We start from the raw sequence: 16,449 nt of genomic DNA on the forward strand, positions 1-16,449 counted from the left end.
ACAACAAATGTGTTATGCACCACTTGTTGCACATACGTCTTCGAATATGGTAAGGGCTGTTTTAAGATGACCATGATCAATGTTCTCCATCTCCACTAAAGGAAGGGCAAGAAGTCATGGCCTTAATCTGCAGCGAGGGAGTTGTGGTTAGATATTGGGAAGATCTTTCTAACTGTAAACGGAGTTTAGCATGTGAGCAGGCTTCCAAGGGAGGTTGTGGAATCCCCATCACCGGAGGTTTCTAACAACAGGTTGGACAAACACTTGTCAAGCACAGTCTGGGTTTACTTGGTCCTGAATTCAATGACTTCTTGAGATCCCTTCCAGCCTGACATTTCCATGAATGCCAATAAATTGAATGACAAAGGGCCTGAATCTGGTCCCGTGTTACCCTGGGTATTGAACCCAGCATGGCTGCAAGACGGCCCATATTGCCATTGAAACTTAAAATTGTGGTGTTGAATGATTGGTGACTTGAACTCACTGACAATCCCGTGATGCTTTCTGCAAGAGAAGAGTAGCTGGCTGTGGTACCTTGGCCACCTTCCCATTTGGGTATTACTGGGGCCAGTTGGCAGCTTTTAGAAGAAACATTTCTTTGTCAGAAAATTCCAATTCATTGAAATGGGAAATGTTTATGGGAAAAGGGTTGGTTTTGATAAACTTATTTTTTAATTGGGAAACATTTTTCAAAATTGTTTAAATGTTTCATTTCGATCTTTTGCAAAATAATAAATTCCAGTTTCCCAGTTCAAAATGATTTCTTGCTTAGAAATGTAAGATAATTTTAGTTGATGGGTTTTTTAAAAAATATTTAATATGCTCAAAATTGAAAGGAAATATTTCAAAACTGTGAAAACAGAACGCTTCCATTCACCCAGACCAAACATTATTTTTGGTTCAAGAGAATGATTGAGATTTTGATTTTCATCTGAATTCGAGATGGGAAACATTTTCACTTTCTTAAAAATTGTTGTGGGCTGGGAAATCCGTTTTCTGGTAATTACATCGCTATAAATTGGCTCCTGCAGCTGCAGTTGGCTACGTTGCTCCTTTTCACTTCCTGCTCAAAACTACTGTGCAGTGCTGCTGTGGGGCTGTTACACAGCTGCCCCCACTCCACCCCCAGCGTGGATGAAGACATTTCATTATGCAGTGTAAGAGCCCAATCCTGCATGGTGCTGAGGCACCTGCTTAGCACCCACAACACTCAGCAAAGTCTAGAGCAGTGGTGGGAGCTCAGCTGCTCTTAGGGTCGGCACCTCTGTTCAGTTCTTTACAGCCCTGTACATTGTAAAGCATTGTGCTGGGATGCTTAGATCAGTGAATAGGGGGTTGTACCCTTACCAAGCAGTGTTACTGGGAGGGTCATAAGAGGCCCTTGCAGGAATTGTGCTCAAGACGTTGTGCTTGAACAGCGTTATGATTTCTAGGGGCTTATCTGTACCGCCGCTGACAACATGCAGCCTCTCAACAGTGAGCCTGGGGACCTGATTCTCATTTGCACTAAGCCCCTTTCCACCATGGCAATGTACCGAGGCCTGGAGGTGGGTGTGAGTGTAACTTATGCTCCTCTAAACTCCTCTTTACATCGGTGCAAGGGGAAGTTGTGTGATTGTGAGTAAAGCCCTCGGGATAGAAATCCTGCAGAACCTTGGCCGGTCCAGCCGTCCTTCGTCAGGCCAAACTCCTGCTTCCATTTCACATTGCCTCAGTCAGGGGCTGCAGGAATCAGGAGTTAGCCCACATAGCTCCCAACAATGGGGAGGGCGCGGAAGGAAGAAGGAAGATGATCAGCAGCATTATAGAGCTGCCTGGAAGGGGTTTGTGACAGATCGATCCCCACTTTGCCTGGGGAGCTGCAGCCAGTCAGTGCAGTCTCAAAAATGGGGCTCTGTCTAAGGAGACATGGCCAAGGCACCTAGAGAATCTGTTCTTTTTCCAGCCAATTGCTCTATTCACTAGCCCATGTTGCCCTCTATTGTCAGCTGTTTTAGAAGGGTCAATGAGAGATGCACTTTACTTCTCCCTCCCTATTTTGTGCAGCCAGACACAGCTTTCTGACCAGTCCTGTTCAGTTCATTTTTACCCAGTTTACTGCTAGATTCAAAAGGAGGTGCTTAGCTTCCAGTGACTTCAGTAGGAGTGAGTCACTTAACCCACTTAACCATGTTTGAAAATCCCTCTGGGCACCTCTCTGCATCTATAGGAATATAAATGCCTTTGAAAATCTGGCCATAAGTCACTTTTGAAAATCATATCCTTCATTGTCTTATTTCTCAAACATGTCAGAGGTTTTAGTCTGATGATTTAAAGTGCTATTAAAGTCCTCCTAACCGAGACTACAAATGATTGTTACAGGTCAGCTTTGTACCATCCAGAAATACAGTACGATAATGGACCAAATGTAGACGGCAGGAGAGAGACTTAGACTGGGACTGTTAAAAGACCTAAGTGATTTAGGAGCATTTTCCTTTGAAAGTCATGCAGTTTGGTTAGACATGTATCCATAGGAGACACTGTGCCATGTTCTGGATGTTTAAAGTTATTCTAAATCATTATAGCACATCCCTGTGCTACTGGAATGCACAGAAATTGTACACGAAAGGCTGTACCCTCTGTACAGTCTTTAACCCACCCATCTAGTATCTGTCACCAGAGCACAACCTCCTCGGAGGCGTTCCTCACTGGAAATGACCAAGACACAGTACCCGCTCACTGCAGCAGTGCACTCGGCATCAGCCTCTGGGCTAGTGTCTCAGGATTTTTCTTTTCTTCTTTTTACAAAGATGATCTTTGCCGAGTATCTGGTTTTATCTTCCTTAGGTAAAATGTCTGCATTGAATTTTGGAACTGAGAAAACAGCCTCTTCAATAGGATGTCAGTGTTGAATATATATCCTGTGTTTGGAAACTTGTGCTGGATTTTAATTTCATTGCCATTTACTTGTACAAAGTTATAGCAGGTTTTTTATCATTTGGGTTGCAGAACATAAATATTATCAGATGAAGTATATTCTATTCCTGTCCAGTTCTTCTGTGGCAGTGGGAGACCCGCTGGATACTGACTGTAACAATGTTTTATTTCTCCAGTCCTAGGAGTGAAGTTATTTCTCTACCAGACTCAGCAGATCCAGTTTGTTGAAGTTGGTGACACTGCAAAGATCCACTGTTCCTCCAAAGAAAATTTGGAAGGAGGAAGTTACATGTTTTGGTATTTGAGAAGAGAAGGTGAGACACCCACATGCATTAAAAGGTGTTTGGATGATCAAAATGTAAGTAAATTTACTTGCAAACATGAGACACATAGCTCAACACTGGAAATCAGCAACATCGAAAAGAATGAGTCTGGCATTTACTACTGTGCATTTAGATACAGCAGCTACCTGCTTTTCGGGAATGGATCCAGGCTGATTGTTGGAGGTAAGGAACCATAGCTTGTTTAAGGAGACTAATGACTGATTGACAAAGCATATTTCATGTTCCTATAAAGATGTAACAAGATACCAGGAAAGCATACTTTAAGCTAGAAAGATCAGCTGAACTGAATGTTAAATGCTGTGGGCAGGGAAGGAATATAATATGTGTATTTTTCATAACTAAACAATGTCAAATTTGAAAATGCTGAAAATAAGCCTTTGGAGTTTCTCTGAGACTGTTCAAGGCCCCCAAGTAGGGAACATTTCTAACGGAAGAACCATGATGGCATGAAACAATATTCTGAGTAAATGAAATGTTCTGAAGAGTTCTTCTCCATATGAAATTGCACACCATTTCCCTTCTGGCTCGTGCAGATATTTATTGTGCTGTATCCTAGTTAGTTCTGGCGTCAGGATTTAACATTTCCTTCAGCAGACTATTTTTTTTTTAATTAATGTCTTAGTGAATGATTGCATGCAGTGTTGTAGCTCTGTTGGTCCTAAGATATTGGACAGACAAAGTGGAAGAGGTAATATCTTTAATTAGACTCACATCTGTTGGTGAGAGAAACTTTTGAGTTTAGACAGAGCTCTTCTTCAGGTCTGGGAACAACACTGAGAGAATTCCCAGACCTGAAGGAAGAGCTCTCTGTAAGCTAGAAAGCTTGTCTCTCTCACCAACAGAAGTTGGTCCAATAAAAGATATCCCCTCACCCACTTTGTCTCTGAGAGTGAACGTTTAACATCTTTAATCAGACTGCAGCTCATCTGACTATCACACTGAATCTGCCACCTCCTTCTGCTCAGACAGTTATACCAACAGCAGCTGGGTGATGCTTCTGGTCCCATTTCCACATGGCATTCAAGCCACTGAGACAGCGAATCTGGCCTGTGTGATCCATGGAGTGTCCAGCCCAGTCCACGTTTCCTGGAGTGTTTCTGGGGATCTGCAGGAGCAGGGGCTGACACGCTCAGTGAAAGCCGAGGATGGATCTTTAACACTCATAAATCACATCAGCGTCCCCAGGGACACCTGGGCCAGTGGGAAGATTTTCACATGTGAAGTCAAATTCAACTCTTCTGGCAACAGTGTGAAGAAAAGTGCCAGGTATCCTGAAAGTGAGTAATATTATATTGGGGGCTAAAGGTGACTCAGATGTAAAATAGGTGTGAAGTGGTTACAAATCAGAACTGTTCAATGTGACTTTCCATTACAGATTACAGGAATATTCCATGTCTTATTTAGAATTTCTCTAGAGAATTTGGGGAAAGGTAAATTGAGACATTACAGGGACCACAAGACAACCTACCTCTCACTTCTAGGCAGCTTTCACCCAGACTGTACATATAAAGCCCTGTAAAGAGTAAAATAATCATAAATATCAGAAGTAATGGGGAATTAAGAGGCATTTGAGAAGAGAGATGTTTTCCAGTGAGATATGCAGAGTGCTGGAGAGGAGATGAGGGAAGGAAGGACCGAGTGGGAGGATTTTGTAGATGGCAGAAGGTGCAGAGAAGATTCTCATTACAGGAAAAATCATTGGGCTAAGGAAAGCAGACAACAGAGAGGGTGAAAACTGCTGAAGGTTCCTGTAACCTCATTCCTCAAAGGTTAAGGCCCATGGTGAAATGGGACCAGGAGAGAAGAGCTGGAAGTGATGTCATCACGACCCTCTTGACCCAAGTCAGCCACTTGTGTCTCTTTTCTAGCTTCCTCCACAGCCCCTGCCAGGGAGTGCACATATCACATTGTGGCCCTTGCGGCTGGTGCTGGTCTGCTGCTGCTGTTGGTGTCTCTGAGTCTTGTCTGGACCCTCTGCCCTTCCACTCTAGGTAATAAACACAGCCCAGCCCAGACACTCTGCTACAGAGAGAAATCCTATTCCACTGTTCGCTAGTGGTGACTGCAACTGCCCCACCCCACACATGAACAGGCTGCAAATGTCACGAGTGCCAGGACTGATCTCAGAACATTTGTTTTCTGAATCTTCAGTTTCCTGTGTCTGGAGAACGGCTTTATTCTCAGTGACAAAGGGAGCGATGTAGAAAGGCTTCTACTGCCCTTGGCCCAGGCACCTTGTCTGTAGTTCACAAAGAGCAGTGGCATTTCTGATGAGCCTCTCTCCATTTGCCATGCATGGTGGTGCCCTGCACACAGACAGCTCAGATGCACCATTAGTCAGTAAACCACAGTTGGGGGAGTGACAGTGGGGGAGTAACTTTTACTGTGGTCCGTTTGTTCCAGGATTCCAGTCCAGGACCTCAGCACCTCCAGCTGCACAGGAACACCCGGTAGGGCACTTCACAAACTCTCTCTGTCCTAATCAATGTGTGTGTCTCAGGCATTTCTAATTCATTCGCCAATTTAATGTATTGGGCACTTGAACTGATTGATCTACAAGGAGAAGGTGACCGTGAGGTCCAGCTGTTGGAGAAGCAGAAAGGGAGAACAGAGTCGTATTGCTAGCTTCTGTACTAATGTACTGTGCGATAGTGGGCAAGTGAATTTTCTGGTCTGTGACTCAGTTACCCATGTGTAAAAGGTGGATAACAAGATTTACTGGCAAGGATTATGGGACGTTTAATGTTTGTTTCTGACTGTACCTTTTAAAGCATTTTTTGTGTGGAACTAGGAATATTTTTGGCACTTAAAAGATAAATAGCTATAAGCAATTATATTTGTAAAACACATGAAGATTTTTCAGTGACAGGTGCGATGGATGTGATCCAAAGCTCTCTGTCCTCAGTAGTAGACTTTCCATTTACACTGGTTTGGATCTGGCAAAATATTATTAATATTAATAAAATATTAATTATTATTAATAATAAAATAAAATATTATTAGTAGGTGAGTTCCTAGTGAGATGTCATTGGTCATTTCATGGGTTTCATTTTGAAAACGTGCACAATTTATAGGAAAAGCAGGAGGATAAGAGATGAGAGGGAATTTTTCATCAAGCTAAATTCACTTGGATGTTCAGTTCTGTGTCAGCTTGTATTGCATTGTTTTACAAGAAGGTGGCTAATTGTATTAAATGTCGCCAAACAGGGTGGAATCTTATACGCTCATCTGGATTTCGATTCACGGAATCTCAAGGGGAACAAGATGCAGCGATCAGCGAGAGCGAAAAGTGTGAAACCGTGAACTATCTAGTGCCAGGGAATCCACATGTGGGAACTGATGGCTGGTTCTCTGCTGATTGGAAGCAGACAGCTGGATGAAGGTTCTTTCTGTCTCAGTCTCTTTTATTTTTATATTCTCTACTTCCCATCTTAGAATATTAAGTTCAGAAAATCCCCAAAGAGTCCAGCCTCATCAGATGGGAAATCTGTTTCAAATATAAAGGCATCATGGAATAGATGACTTTACATTTCCCTTGTGTATTAGATTGGAAGCTCTTTGGGGCAGGGATTGTCTAATTGTTCTGTGTTTGTGCAGAGCCTAGCACAATGGGGCCCTGGTCCATAACTGGGGCTCCTGGCTGCTATGGTAATACTTTCATCATCATCATCGTCTTCCCCCCCCATCTGCAGAGGGAACTAGACACAGCTGAACAGCTGCCGCTTCCTTGTACAAAGATTGAGGCTGGATGACAAGAACCTGCAGAGGGGACGAGCAGCCCCTGAAGATGCCCAGGCTCCCCTGCTGCTCAGCAGGCATGTGCTCCCTTTGCAGTAATGTTACACAGATGTGCGATGGGATTTGGAAGGGGAAGGCTGGATGCGGGACGAGCTGTGAGGGATGAGAATCTGTCCCCAGGCCGGTGCTGGACCTGCTACCCCAATGCTTCCTCCCGCAGGCTGCTGCTTTCCCCCAAGGGCGAGATCCACAGGCCCCATGTGCCAGCCCCTCTGCCCCATCCAACAGTAACACACATTATCAATGGCTGGAGCTCTCCTAGTGCCTGAGCCTGCACACGCTGCCTGTTTTGATCACAATTGGTTGTCATTCAAGCTGTCATTCTAACTCACTCATTAAAAAGAGACAGCAACCCCACTGGTTATGTTTGTGTTGTCTTTTTTACCTGTTCAATGCATCAAGCTCAGTTAATTGCGGAATAAGATAGGCGACCACTTAAATCCTTTAGCCCAGGTTCTGCTCTGATTTACAGCAGTGTAAATCTGGAGGAGCTGTTTGCATTCAGTGGAGCTACGCCACATTTACACCGATATCTTTGAGAGCAGAATCCATCCCTTTCCATCCCTTTCCGTATCTATGTTTCTTTTCAAGGATGATGCAACAAATGTGTTACCACTTGTTGCACACACGTCTTCAAATATGGTAAGGGCTATTTTAAGAGGACCATGATCAATGTTCTCCATGTCTACGAAGGCAGGACAAGAAGTCATTTGCTTAATCTGCAGCAAGGGAGTTGTGGGCAGATAGTAGGAAAAACTTTTGAAAAATAAATGTAGTTACGCTCAGGAGCAGGCTTCCAAGGGAGGTTGTGGAATCCCCATCACTGGAGGCTTTTAACAACAGGTTGAACAAACACTTGTCAAACACAGTCTAGGTTTAGTTGGTCCTGAATTCAATGACTTTTTGAAATCCCTTCCAGCCTGACATTTCCATGAATGCCAATAAATTGAATGAGAGGGCCTGAATCTGGTCCCAGGTTACCCTGAGTACTGAACCCAGTGGGGCTGCAAGATGGCCCATATTGCCATTGAAACTTAAAACCGTGGTCTTGAATGATGGGTGACTTGAACTCACTGATGATCTCGTGATGCTTTCTGCCAGAGAAGGGTAACTGACTCTGGTACCTTGGCCACCTTCCCATTTTGGAAGTTTTTAGAAGAAACATTTCTGAGTCAGAAAATGATAGTTTGTTGAAATTGAGACTATTTCATGGGAAAAGAGTCAGTTTTGATTAATTTGTTTACATGAAAAAAAAAGTTTCAAAATTGGCAAATGAAAAAGTCTGGTTCTCCCGGGCGAACAGATGTCCTGCTGAGAAATTTAAGCGAAATACAGTTGAAACAAAAATTAAAATTGAATATGATCGCAATGGAATGGAAACCTTCTAAAAATAATTATTCAGACAGAATGCATTCATTCACCCCAACCAAACGTTACTTTTGGTTCGAGACAATCTGAGATTTTTGGCTTTTCATCCCAGTTCCAGACAGGAAAATTTTTCTATATCTTCAGAATTGTTGTGGGCTGGGAAACCATTTTCTGCCCAGCCCTGTAATTACCTCAGTGTAAAATGGCTCCTGCTCTGCAGTCGGCTACTAGCTTCTTTTCACTTCCTGCCCAAAGCCACTACACGGTGCTGCTGAGGAGTCAATCAGCAGTTACACAGCTGCCCCACTCACCACCGCCCTCCCCCCATGGATGGAGAGATTTCATTATGCAGTGTATGGCCCAATCCTGTCTGGTGCTAGGGGCATGCTGGGCACCCACAACACTCTGCAAAGTCAAGGGCAGTGGTGGGTGCTCAGCTCCTCTTAGGGTCAGCACCTCTGTTCAGTTCCTTACAGCCCTGTACATTGTAAAGCATGGTCCCTGGGGTGCTTAGAGCAGTGAATAGGGGGTTGTACTGTTGCCAAGCAGTGTTACTGGGAGGGATATAACAGGCCCTTGCAGGAACTGTGCTGGGGAGACGTTGTGCTTGAACAGCGTTATGATTTCTAGGGGCTTATCTGTACCACGGCTGACAACATTCAGCCTCTCAACAGTGAGCCCGGGGCCCTGATTCTCATTTGTACTGAGCCCCTTTCCCATGGCAATGTACCAAGATCTGGAGGTGGGTGTGAGTGTAACTTATGCTCCTCTAACCTCCACTTTACACTGGTGCAAAGGGAAATTGTGTGATTGTGAGTAATGCCCTTGGGCTAGAAATCCTGCAGAATCTTGGCCAGTCCAGCCGTCCTTCGTCAGGCCAAACTCCTGCTTCCATTTCACATTGTCTCAGTCAGGGGCTGCAGGAGTTAGCCCAGGTAGTTACCCAACAATGGGGGAGAGGGAAAGGAAGGAAGAAGGAAGATGGTCCCCAGCATTAGAGAGCTGCCTGGAAAGTGTTTGTGACGGAGGAATCCCCACTTTGCCAGGGGAGCTGCAGTCAGTCAGTGCAGCCTCAAAAATGGGGCACTGTCTAAGGAGACGTGGCCAAGGAATCTAGGGAATCTGTTATTTTCTGAACCAGTTCCTCTATTCATTAGCCCATATTGCCCTCTATTGTCAGCTGTTTCAGAAGTGACATTGCAAGATGCATTTTACATCTGTCTCATTACCCTGTGGAGTCACATGCAGATTTCTAACCAGTCCTGTTCAGTTCATTTTTAGCCAGTTCATTGCTAGATCCAAGATGAGGCCCTTAACTTCCATTATCTTCAGTAGGAGTGAGTCACCTGACCCGCTTAGCCATGCTTGAAAATCCCACTAGGCCCCTCTCTGCATCTCTAGGCACCTAAATACCTTTGAAAATCTGACCCGAAGTCGCTTTTCACAATGGGACTTTGGTGATTTTGAAAATCGCACCCTTCAGTTGTCTTATTTCTCACACGTCAGACCTTTCAGTTTGATGATTTAAGGTGCAATTTAAGTTCTTCAAACCGAGACTCGAAATGACCACTACAGGTCAGCGTCGTACCACCAAGAAACACGGTACAAGGATGGACCAAACATGGGCAGTTGGGGAGAGCTTTAGGTTGGGATTGTCAAAGCAACTAAGTGATTTAGGAGATTTCCTTGGAAAGTCAATGGAATTTGTGCTCCTAAATCAGGTACGTGCATTTGTTCAGTTCTTTCTTAAGAAATGTAAAGTCCTGTCCTGGATGTCATTCAAAAATATTCTTAAAAATTATAGTAACGCTTGTGCCCTTGGGATGCAGAGAAATTCTACAAGGCGTATGGCATCCTGTGTAGATTCATTAACCCAGCCCCTCCCCTCTACTTGCTATCACCACAGCACATCCCCCGCAGAGGTGTTCCTCACTGGAAATCACCAAGACACTGTGCCCACTCACAGCAGCAGTGCACTAGACATCAGTCGTTGGGCTAGTGTGTCAGGATTTTCTCTTCCTGTTTGTCACGAAAATGATCTTTGCCAAGTATCTGATTTTATCTTCCTTAGGTAAATCTTTTGAATTAAGCTTTGGAATTGAGAAAACAGCTTCTTCCATAGGGCGTCAGTGCTGAATATCTATGATGTCTTTGGAGACTTTTGCTGGATTTCAATTACATTTCCGTTTACTTGTACAAAGTTCTAGCAGGTTTTTTAGCATTTAGACTGCAGAGCATAAATATTACCAGATGAAGTATATTCTATTTCTGACCTGTCCAATTCATCTGTGGCAGTGGGAGATCTGATGGAAACTGACTGTAACAATGTTTTGTCTCTCCAGTGCTAGAAGTGCAGTTATTTCTGTACCGGACTCAGGAGATCCAGTTTGTTGAAGTTAGTGACACTGCAAAGATCCCCTGTTTATCCAAAGAAAAATTGGAAGGAGGAGATGAAGTATTTTGGTATTTGAGAAGAGAAGGTGAGAAACCCACATGCATTAAGAAGTGTTTCGATGATCAAAATGTAAGTAAATTTGTTTGCAAACGTGAGACAACCAGCGCAACACTGGAAATCAGCAACATCCAAAAGAATGAGTCTGGCATTTATTACTGTGCAGTTACAGTCACCAGCTACCTGATTTTCGGGAATGGATCCACACTGATTGTTGGAGGTAAGGAACCATTGCTTGTTTAAGGAGACTAATGAGTGATTGACAAAGCATATTTCATGTTCCCATTAAAATATAACAAGATACTATAGCTAGTGATGAATAGTTAAAGGGAAAACATACATTAAGCAAAAAGATCAGCTAAATATTAAATTATATGGATACAGAAAGAATATAATGTGTGTATTTTTAATAACTCAAAAACTTAAAATTTGAAAATGCAAAAAATAAACCTTTGAAGTTTCTCGGTGACTGTTCAGGACCCCCAGGCTGAGAGTGTGTCTAACCTAGGAGCCAGGAGTGCATTGAGCTAACAAAATGATCTTAAGAAGTGCATCTCTTTATAAAATTGCAGTTTTCCTTCTAGCTGGTGCAGATATCTATTGTGCTATATCTCCAGTTTAGTTCTAATATTTCCTTCTTAGTGAAAGACTGTCTGTAATAGCGCTGTACCCATGTTGGTCCCAGGATAGGAGAGATACAAGATGGGTGAGGTAATATCTTTTACTGGGCCACCTTCTGTTGGTGAGAGTGACAAGTCTGCAAGCTTACATTGAGCTCTTCTACAGATCTGGGACATGACACTGAGTACATTTCCCAGATCTGAAGGAAGAGCTCTGTGTGAGTTTCTCTTTCCTCAGCAGAATCTGGTCCAATAACAGATATTATCTCATCCACCTAGTCTCTCAGTGAAAGATTAATAAGACTGAAGCTCATCTGATTATCACACTGAATATGCCTCCTGCTTCTGCTCAGACAGTTATACCAACAACAGCTGGGTGATGCTTCTGGTCCCATTTCCACATGGCATTCAAGCCAACGGGACAGTGAATCTGGCCTGTGTGATCCTTGGAGCGTCCAGCCCAGTCCACGTTACCTGGAATGTTTCTGGGGATCTGCAGGAGCAGGGGCTGACACGCTCAGTGAAAGCCGAGGATGGATCTTTAACGCTCATAAATCACATTAGCGTCCCCAGGGACACCTGGGCCAGTGGGAAGATTTTCACGTGTGAAGTCAAATTCAACTCTTCTGGCAACAGTGTGAAGAAAAGTGCCAGGTATCCTGAAAGTGAGTAATATTATATTTGAGGCTAATGGTGACTCAGATGTAAAATAGGTGTGAAGTGGTTACAAATCAGAACTGTTTCAATTGTGACTTTCCATTACAGAATGTGGGAATAGTCTAAGTGATGATTAGAATTTCTCCAAAAATTTCAGGAAAGGTAAATTGAGCTGTTACAGGGGCCACAGGACAAAGTAGCTCTGATTTCTAGGACAACGTTCTCCCAGATTGTACATGAAAAGCTCTGTGAAGTGTTCAATAACAGTCAATATCAGGAGTAAAAAGGGGTTAAAAGGCATTTGAGAAGAGAGATGTTTTCCAATGAGAAACACAGAGTGATGGAGAGAGACGATGAGGTGAGGAGAGACCTACAGGGAGGATTTTGTAGATGGCAGGAGGTGCAGAGAAGATTCTCATTACAGGAGAAATCATCGACCTATAAAAAGGGCACAACAGAGAGACTGAAAGGCGCTGAAGGTTCCTGTAGCTTCGCTCCTCAGGGGTTACGACCCATGGTGAAATGGGGACCAGGAGAGAAGAGCTGGATGCGGTGGCATCATGAACCTCTTAGCTCAAGTCAGCCACTTGTCCAGTTTTTTTCTTTCTCCACAGCCCCTGACTGCACATATCACATTGTGGCCCTTGCGGCTGGTGCTGGTCTGCTGCTGCTGCTGGTGTCTCTGAGTCTCGTCTGGACCCTCTGCCCTTCCAGTCTAGGTAATAAACACAGCCCAGCCCAGACACTCTCTCGCAGAGAGAAATCCTACTCCACTGTTCGCTAGTGGTGACTGCAACTGCCCCACCCCACACATGAACACGCTGCAAATGTCACAAGTGCCAGGACTAATCTCAGAACATTTGTTTTCTGAATCTTGAATTTCCTCTGTCGGGAGAACGGCTTTGTTCTCAGTGACAAAGGGAGCGATGTAGAAAGGCTTCTACTGCCGATGGCCCAGGCGCCTTGTCTGTAGTTCACAAAGAGCAGTAGCATTTCCGATGAGCCTCTCTCCATTTGCCATGCATGGAGGTGCCCTGCGCACATACAGCTCAGATGCACCATTAGTCAGTAAACCACAGCTGGGGGAGTGACAGTGGGGGAGGAACTTTTACTGTTGTCTTTGTTCATTCCAGGATTCCAGCCCAGGATCTCAGCACCTCCAGCTGCACAGGAACACCTGGTAGGGCACTTCACAAAGATCTCTGTCCTAATCAATGTGTCTGTTTGAGGCATTTCTAATTCATCCACCAACTTAATGTATTGGATTTTAACCTGAGTTTCCGGAAGGAGGAGGTGACAGTGAGGTCTAGCTGTTGGAGAAGCAGAAGAGGAGCACAGAGTCATATTACTAGCTTTGGTACTAATTTACTGTGGGAGATTGGGCAAGTGAATTACCTGCTCTGTGACTCAGTTCCCCATATGTAAAAAGTAGGTAACAAGACTTACTGCGTAAGGAAGATCAGAAACTTCATGTTTTATTATTTCTGATTGCATCCTTTACAGGGATTTTGTGTGGAACTGGGAACATTTTTGGTACTTAAAAGATAAATAGCTATAAGCAATTATATTTGCAAAGCACATGAAGATTTTCCAGTAACAGGTGCTATGGACCTGATCCAAAGCTCTCTGTCCTCAGTAGAGGGTTTTGAATCTGACAAAATATTATTAGCAGGTGAGTTCTTAAAGTGAGAATCCAGCCATGGGTTTCATTTTGAAAACATGCACAATTTATAGGAAAAGCCGGAGGGTAAGAGATGAGAGGGAATTTTTCATCAAGCTAAATGCACTGGGATGTTCAACTCTGTGTCAGCTTGTATCGCTTCATTTTACAAGGAGGTGGCCAATTGTATTATATGTTGCCAAACAGGATGGAATCTTATACGCTCATCTGGATTTCGATTCACGGAATCTCAAGGGGAACAAGATGCAGCGATCGGCGAGAGGGAAAAGTGCAAAACCACAAACTATATAATACCTGGGAATCCACACGTGGGAACTGATGGCTGGTTCTCTGCTGATCAGAAGCAGACAGCTGGAAGAAGGTTCTTTCTCTCTCAGTCTCTTTTATTTTTATTTTCTTCACTTCTCTGCTTAGAATATGAAGTTCAGAAAATCCCCAAAGAGTCCAGCCTCATCATGGGGGAAATCTCAATTTGGAATAGAAAGGCATCATGGTATAGATGACTTTACACTTCCCTTGTGTATTAGATTGGAAGCTCTTTGGGGCAGGGATTGTCTAATTGTTCTGTGTTTGTGCAGAGCCTAGCACAATGGGGCCCTGGTCCATAACGGGTTCCTGGCTGCTATGGTAATACCTTCTTCTTCAGCATCATCATCATCCAGTCTGCAGAGGGACCTAGACACAGCTGAGCAGCTGCCGGTTCCTTGCACAAAGGGTGAGGATGGAGGGCAGGAACCTGCAGGGGGGACATGCAGCCCCCTGCTGCTCAGCAGGCATGTGCTTCCTTTGCAGTAACGTTACAAGGACGTGCGATGGGATTCGGAAGGGGAAGGCTGGATGCGGGAGGAGCTGTGAGGGAGGAAAATCTCTCCCCAGGCCAGTGCTGGACCTGCTACCCCAGTGCTTCCTCTACAGGCTGCTGCTTTCCCCCAAGGGTGAGTTCCACAGGCCCCATGTGTCAGTCCCTCTGTTCCATCCAACATTAACACACAGTATCAATGGCTGGAGCTCTCCTAGTACTTGCAGACTCATGCACGGCCTGTTTTCATCACAACTTGTTATTTTACAAGCTGTCATTCTAACTCACTCATTAAAAAGAGACACAAACCTCATTAATCGTGTTCCTGTTGCCTTTTTTATCTCTTCAATGCACCAAACTCATGTCACTGTGTAATAAGAAAGGTGACCTCTTAAATCCTTTGTGCCAGATTCTGCTCTGGTTTACAGCACTGTAATTCTGGAGGAGCTCTGTTGCAGTCAGGGAAGTTACTCCAGATTTATACTGGTGTCTCTGAGAGCAGAATCAGGCCCTTTCTGTCCCACTTATCCACCCGAAGGAACATCAAAAAAGTTACACATCATGTGTTACACACACATCTTCAAATATGTAATAAAAAGAGGATGGTGATCAATTGTTCTCTATCTCCATTAAAGGCAGGACAAGAAGTAATGGGCTTAATCTGCAGCCAGGAAGATTTAAGTTAGATATTAGGAAAAGGTTGTAAAGCTCTGGATTAGTCTTCCAACAGAGGTTGTGGGATCAACATCACTGGAGGTTTCTAAGAAATAACTGGAAAACACCTGTCAAAGGTTAACTTGGTCCTTCTGCAGCACAGGGAGCTGGACTTGATGAGTTTTTGAGGTCAGCCCATCATTTCTGAGACTCACTGAGGTTGCTTTTCAGCAAGACGAGAGTAGCTGGCTCTGGTACCTCGGCCAGCTTCCATTTGGGTAATTACTAGCGCTGATTGGGAGCTTTTAGAAGAAACATTTCTTTGTGAGAAAAAATAAGAGTTTGTTGAAATTGAGAATTTTTCATGGGAAAAGGGTCAGTTTTGATTAATTTATTTAAATAAAAAAAAGTTTCAAAATTACCAGATGAAAAAGTCCAGTTCTCCCGTGCGAACTGATGTCTTGCTTAGAAATTTTTAGCTAATTAGAGTTGAAACAAAAATTAAAATTTAATCTGGTCACAGTGGAAAGGAAACATTTTAAAATTATTCACACAAAATGGCCCATCCACCCAAACCAAAAATATGTTTTTGGTTCGCGACAATCTGAGATTTTTGGCTTTTCGTCCCAGTTTGAGACAGAAAAACTTTTCAATATCTTCAAAATCGGTGTGGCTGGGAAACCATTTTCTGCCCAGCCCTGTAATTACATCAGTGTCAAATAGCTCCTGCAGTGCAATTGGCTACCTTGCTTCTATACACTTCCTGCCCAAAGCTACTGTGCAGTGTTGCTGTGGGGCTGTTACACAGCTGCCTCCCTCCACTCGCACAGTGGATGAAGAGATTTCATTCTACAGTGTAAGGGCCCAATCCAGCATGGTGCTGAGGCACCTGCTGTGATGTCCTGGGCACCCACAACACTCAGCAAAGTCAAGGGCAGTGGTGGGTTCTCAGCTCCTTTTAGGATCAGCATCTACGTTCAGTTCCTTACAACCCTGTACATTGTAAAGCATTGTGCTGGGATCCTTAAAGTGGTAAATCAGGCATTGTACCATTGCCAAGCAGTGTTACTGGGAGGGATATAACAGGACCTGTGCTGGGGAGACGTTGTGCTTGAACAGCGTTATGATTTCTAGGCACTTATCTGTACCGCCGCTGACAA

At 43.9% G+C, this 16,449-nt stretch overlaps 2 protein-coding genes across 2 annotated transcripts; both read left to right on the plus strand.

Annotated features, from left to right (window-relative positions):
* Positions 1 to 2,789: 2,789 nt before the first annotated feature.
* Positions 2,790 to 6,728, plus strand: LOC137167370 (immunoglobulin kappa light chain-like). Its single transcript, XM_067569477.1, has 6 exons — positions 2,790 to 2,826; positions 3,093 to 3,422; positions 4,226 to 4,537; positions 5,129 to 5,251; positions 5,664 to 5,710; positions 6,468 to 6,728. The coding sequence occupies exons 1-6, from the start codon at positions 2,790 to 2,792 to the stop codon at positions 6,561 to 6,563; spliced, it is 945 nt and encodes a 314-aa protein (XP_067425578.1). The 3' UTR covers positions 6,564 to 6,728.
* A 3,732-nt stretch (positions 6,729 to 10,460) lies between these two features.
* LOC137167406 (uncharacterized) lies at positions 10,461 to 14,127 on the plus strand. The gene is made up of 6 exons (XM_067569536.1): positions 10,461 to 10,497; positions 10,769 to 11,098; positions 11,852 to 12,167; positions 12,735 to 12,874; positions 13,289 to 13,335; positions 14,023 to 14,127. Exons 1-6 carry the CDS (start codon positions 10,461 to 10,463, stop codon positions 14,125 to 14,127), a joined length of 975 nt encoding a protein of 324 aa, XP_067425637.1.
* The last annotated feature ends 2,322 nt before the right edge of the window (positions 14,128 to 16,449 follow it).

Source organism: Emydura macquarii, unplaced genomic scaffold (assembly GCF_026122565.2).
Source record: "Emydura macquarii macquarii isolate MOO-44397 ecotype Brisbane River unplaced genomic scaffold, CSIRO-AGI_Emac_v2 contig_2924, whole genome shotgun sequence".
NCBI classification, from domain to species: domain Eukaryota; kingdom Metazoa; phylum Chordata; order Testudines; family Chelidae; genus Emydura; species Emydura macquarii.